The sequence below is a fragment of the Sinocyclocheilus grahami genome, unplaced genomic scaffold (assembly GCF_001515645.1).
Source record: "Sinocyclocheilus grahami isolate Dianchi unplaced genomic scaffold, SAMN03320097.WGS_v1.1 scaffold2536.1, whole genome shotgun sequence".
NCBI lineage: Eukaryota > Metazoa > Chordata > Actinopteri > Cypriniformes > Cyprinidae > Sinocyclocheilus > Sinocyclocheilus grahami.
In genome coordinates, this window is record NW_015507715.1 from 22213 (window position 1) to 27554 (window position 5342).

General features: G+C 32.1%; 1 protein-coding gene across 1 annotated transcript in view; it reads right to left on the minus strand.

Moving 5' to 3' along the window:
• Positions 1 to 3422: 3422 nt before the first annotated feature.
• LOC107575265 (synapse differentiation-inducing gene protein 1-like) overlaps positions 3423 to 5342 on the minus strand; it is a 2415-nt gene continuing 495 nt past the window's right edge. The window contains exon 2 of the mRNA XM_016261675.1: positions 3423 to 3687. Coding sequence (XP_016117161.1) covers positions 3550 to 3687 — 138 coding nt within the window. The 3' untranslated portion in view covers positions 3423 to 3549. The remainder of the gene's footprint in view (positions 3688 to 5342) is intronic.

Genomic DNA, 5342 nt, shown 5'->3' on the forward strand with positions numbered 1-5342 from the left:
TTCCATCTCGCAACATCTTAGCACTTTCAATATTTCCTACCATTTCCTTCTGTGACTTACTTTTGTTTCTTTCTTTCACTTCCGGACTCTACTCCACTTCCGACCATCTTGGCCTCAGTCACAACCCAGTGTCGCCAACCCCCCCATCAACATTTTGATGAGTGAGTAATAGAGTGGGGGAACTATGATGTCACTTTGTAGGCGGATCGGCTGTTAGCATGACACTGGTTCCCTCGACAAAAAGCCTATAGGATTTTATATTTCAGCCTCCTCACATCTATCACTTTTGTTCCTGAAATGCTTTTCTTAATCGTATCTATTGATACATTCGTTGGTATTCAAGTAATAACTCCTCTCATCCATTTCTTTTCTCCCATAACCTGACTAGTAACCTTTTGCCCTAAAATAGTCTTAAACCCTAGAGCAGCCTTTTGTTGTTTACTGTCTTTGCAGAAAATTATAATTTTTTTCCATCTCGCAACATCTTAGCACTTTCAATATTTCCTACCATTTCCTTCTGTGACTTACTTTTGTTTCTTTCTTTCACTTCCGGACTCTACTCCACTTCCGACCATCTTGGCCTCAGTCACAACCCAGTGTCACCAACCCCCCCATCAACATTTTGATGAGTGAGTAATAGAGTGGGGGAACTATGATGTCACTTTGTAGGCGGATTGGCTGTTAGCATGACACTGGTTCCCTCGACAAAAAGCCTATAGGATTTCCCATAGGCTTTTGGATTATCGCAAAAAATAAGCTCTGTGTTCAACCATAGTTCATGAAACTTACACGTTTTGTCCATCAAGATCATTTTGAAGCCTAAATAAAAGTGCCAGAACTTAAAAGCTAAATTTAGGCTATAAACGAACTACAGCACCAGGGTTGCTCGCCTTCGACGTCACCACCACCACGCTTCTGACAACTTTTTCAAATTTACTCTGTATATGAACTTTAATCCACGCTACATGAACCTTTTCATATAAACTGGAATAAATACAAAACTAGACCCAAACTAAAACTGAAATGAGACATTAATAATAAATAGTATAGTGAATAAATGAAATAATCATAACTAAAGGACATATGAAAGCACGTATTTCTGTACATTTCGAAATAAGGTGCATTAAAAGTCAATAAAGCCTTGATTAATATGAATATTTTAATTAAAAACATGTCTTCATGTCCTATTCAATAAAATTCTAGTGCATTTAATCTATTAAATAACAGCAGAGTGAGCGAGTTTTTGGATATGGTAAGATTAAACTTATTTTAGTGAATGAAGTACCACATTTCAGCTTTGTTAGTGTGGGTCACAAAATGTTATTTTATCCTTGCTTCTAGGAAATCCTCATAAGCTTTCTAACAGCTTCATGTGGCCGTAAACATTTTATTTTAGCGTGGCTTCAAGCACGATGCATCGTTAAAGTTTAACTTTCACTGTGACTAGCTGGTAAATGTGGTGTTTCCCTGGAATAATCATAATATGAGTTTACCTTGTGGTACAAACCCAGAGTCTCTGCATCAGTAAACGATAAAACGACCATCTTCCATCCGAAGACTTGTGTTGCATTTCGGGGCAAAAAAAAAAACAAAAAACATTGTCGAACAACAATATAAAATGCGGGAAACAATTAATTTGAATAACAATTAATTGTATTACAAATTACACTATGACTGGAAAATACTGTAAATTGATAAGCTGTTCGGCGTGATGACGTTGAATGTCTCAGACAGCGCCTGTAGTCCCATTTAGCAACTTGTTAAATAATAAAAAATAAAAAAAATAAATTCTTTATTAATCAAGTAAAACCTACTCAACTTTTCTGATACTGGTGTTCCCATCATGCACTGGGGCATGAATCATTAATAAGGGAGATTTTTTTTGCTGTTTTACGGCTGATTTACACTGTTTTGTCATTGCTTTTGTTGTTAGGTTTAGTAACTTGCGGAGTTCATATTCAACTCAAAATGACACATTCTCAAAAACGAACCACTGAATGTTACCAACATTCAGTGTTGGGGAAAGTTACTTTTAAAAGTAATGTAATACAATACTCCATAAAAAAGTAACTAATTACGTTACTTAGTTACTTTTTATGGAAAGTAATGCGTTACGTTACTTTTTAAATCTGGACAGGGCTTGCTTGTTTGTTTTTAAAATGAAAAAGTTCAACTTTTTGGCAAATATAAAAGCCTTTTCACACCAAAAGTGAAATGAATAAGCCTCAGGCTGAAGGGAAAGTAAATCTACGTCCGTACAATATAATGCAGAAGAAGAAATTTCAACACACTTCAGCAATAAAAAAAGACACACAAATGTTTGTCTAAAGTAATTGTCGCTTATTAGTATGGTTGAACTGGATTATCGAAGGTCAGAAGCAAAGACATTGCTTAATAGAATGGGATTAAATACATAAAGGATATTTGTGTTGTTTAACATTTAATTATTGCAGGCTTGCGTCATATTCTGAGTTGCATTATTTTTATTCATTTTGTGGAATACTGAATCTGTGTTTTTTTGTTAGTGAGATGAATTAATGCATATTCATATTTATTTTAGAACTACAGTAACATCTGATTTCTCTCAACATGTGGACAGGAGAGCTGTCAGTCAATAAATTCGGAAAAAAAGTAACTTGCGTTACTTATTTGAAAAAGTAACTTCGATATTCTCTTGTAAATTAAAAAGTAATGCGTTACTTTACTAGTTACTTGAAAAAAGTAATCTGATTACGTAACTCGCATTACTTGTTATGCGTTGTACATGCGTTACCCCCAACACTGCCAACATTGTGTATTGTTTACTAAGCACTGCAGTCTCTGTTTTCGGATGAGTGTCGCATGACTAATGCTATAAATGTGGTGTTTATATGATATTTATTGTAATATTTACTTTAGATGTTTCTGAGTAAAACATGCACATTAAAAGCATGGTTTACTTAGGTGAGCCTTATAAGCTTTGACCAGAAAAAATTACTAAACTTTTCAGTTAAAGCATTATCTTATTTTCTTTGTTAATCTTACTTAGGTAAGTATATTTTACTTAATTCGATAGTAAGTAGAGTGTACAGAGTAGTAGCAGTAAAATTTACTTAAAATGTGTTGAAATTGTTACGAAAATTTTATCAAGTAAATCCTACAAGTTATTTTTTTCAGAGTATACTCACAACTTTACATGTGCTTTAAAAAAGTACTTTTAATTAATTGAGAAACACCTTTATCATTGATTTTAAAAAAAATGTGTTTGTGCTTTCATTCTGATTTGAGTATTTGACCAACACTTCAATTTCTGTTTAAGTTGGTTGATCACTGAAAAAAATGAGCACAGCTGCACACAAGATATTTAACATAAGCAAAAAGTCTAAACAAAACATTTTAGAAGTAAAGAGAACAAAAAACTGTATGGTAACTTTCATTGGTTTAAACATAGATTAATCAGCCTTAAAGCACAAGAATAATGATAAATTGAGCAAGTAACATTTAAAATAAAGAAAAACAAATCTGTTTGTATTCTTCATCCAGCCATGTCAGCTCCAACAGCTTTTATCTTCATTTCGTCATCTGGATGATAATCATCAATACAATAACAACAAGACCAATCCCAAGGCCGATATGATTCAGCACGAGCGCTGTTTTGGAGTTCCTCTCGGCTAATTCTCGCTGTCCTCTGTAGTTGGCATCTCGAGTCTGTGAAAACAATTGTGAAACATAACGTCAACTGCTTCTGTTCTCATTTCTTTGAGCCAGTGGCGGATGGGCATGTTCAACATTTATTGTTCCATTTACATTTGATGGAAGAGGTACACTGAAAGCAAATCTGGTGTAGAAACTTTATTTTATTTATAGTACATTTTGCAAGATAGAAGAATTGTGAGAAATAAACTTACATCTGCCAGAAAAATGTCAGAATTTTGAGATAAAAAGTTGCACTTACCTTTATTATTATTATTATTATTATTATTATTACTATTATTATTATTATCTCATGGCAGAAACAGGCTTCCATAAGTAACACACTGAAGTAAATGTAAATTTTGAAGCGGAAAGACTGAAACTGTATTTACTTGTAAAACGTACTACGTGCATTATTCAATTATTAAGACATTTAGTTGTTTGCAACAAATTGCACATTAATTTAACTTTGTGAAGTTACCACAGGTTTCTTATCTTTCTCTTGAATGTAAACAGGTTTTTGGATAAATTTGCTAATGTAGATTTGTTTTATTATGCACATTGATAACCAAGTTAACATGATAAATAGCTTAGCTAACCAAGTTGACCAACCAATGAGTTTAGCTAATCCAGTCACAAAATCACAGTTAGTGAACTACATCTATGTTAAAAAACGATTGGGTTGTAAGTATATTTTTTTCACGTGTTAACATATTGGCAGACTTAACTCTCCAGACTCCTAAATATTTGCTCTAAGATATTTCAGAAAGCTTTTTATTGATAAAAACCATCTCCTAAATCTGTGAAAAGTTAGGGGTAGTCAAGAGGATGTATATTTACATATATAAATAACATTTTGTATGTTGTATGTATTTTAACACAGCCTAAATTTAAGAATCACCAGCCAGCTGAATAACTAATAAAATTATAAGTTTTTTTTTTAAATTAAAACTGTTAAAACTGTTTCTGTTGAGGGGGTTTTCAGTGCCACACCTTTTTCTATAGAACTAACAAGTCATTTACAGAAAACCAAAAAACAGGAAACACACCAGCAGTATCAGTTATAAGAAAGTTACATGAAAGATTTTGTCGTGTAATAATGCTTACATATTTGTGACCACAATATATTTTTATAATAATTTTATAGAAATTTACACTTTTTCTTTAGCAAGGATGCTTTAAAATGATGATAAAGATATTTATAACGTTACAAAAGATTTCTATTTCAGATAAATGCTGTTCTTCTGAATTTTCTATTCATCAAAGAAACCTGAAAGAAATCTACTCAGCTGTTTTCAACATAATAATAATAATAAATGTTTTTTTAGCAGCAAATCAGAATATTAGAATGATTTCTGAAGGATGTGACACTGAAGGCTGGAGTAATGAGGCTGAAAATTCGGCTTTGAAATCGCAGGAATAAGTTACATTTTAAAATGTATTCAAATAGAAAGCAGTCATTTTAAATAGTAACAATATTTCACTATATTACTTAGGCTGAATTTTGGATCAAATAAATGCAGGCTTGGTGAACAGTAGAGAATTCTTTAAAAAACATTAGAAATCTTAAAAAAATCTCTGTTCAAAAACATTTGACTTGTAGTATATATATATATATATATATATATATATATATATATATATATATATATATATATAAAAAAAAACGT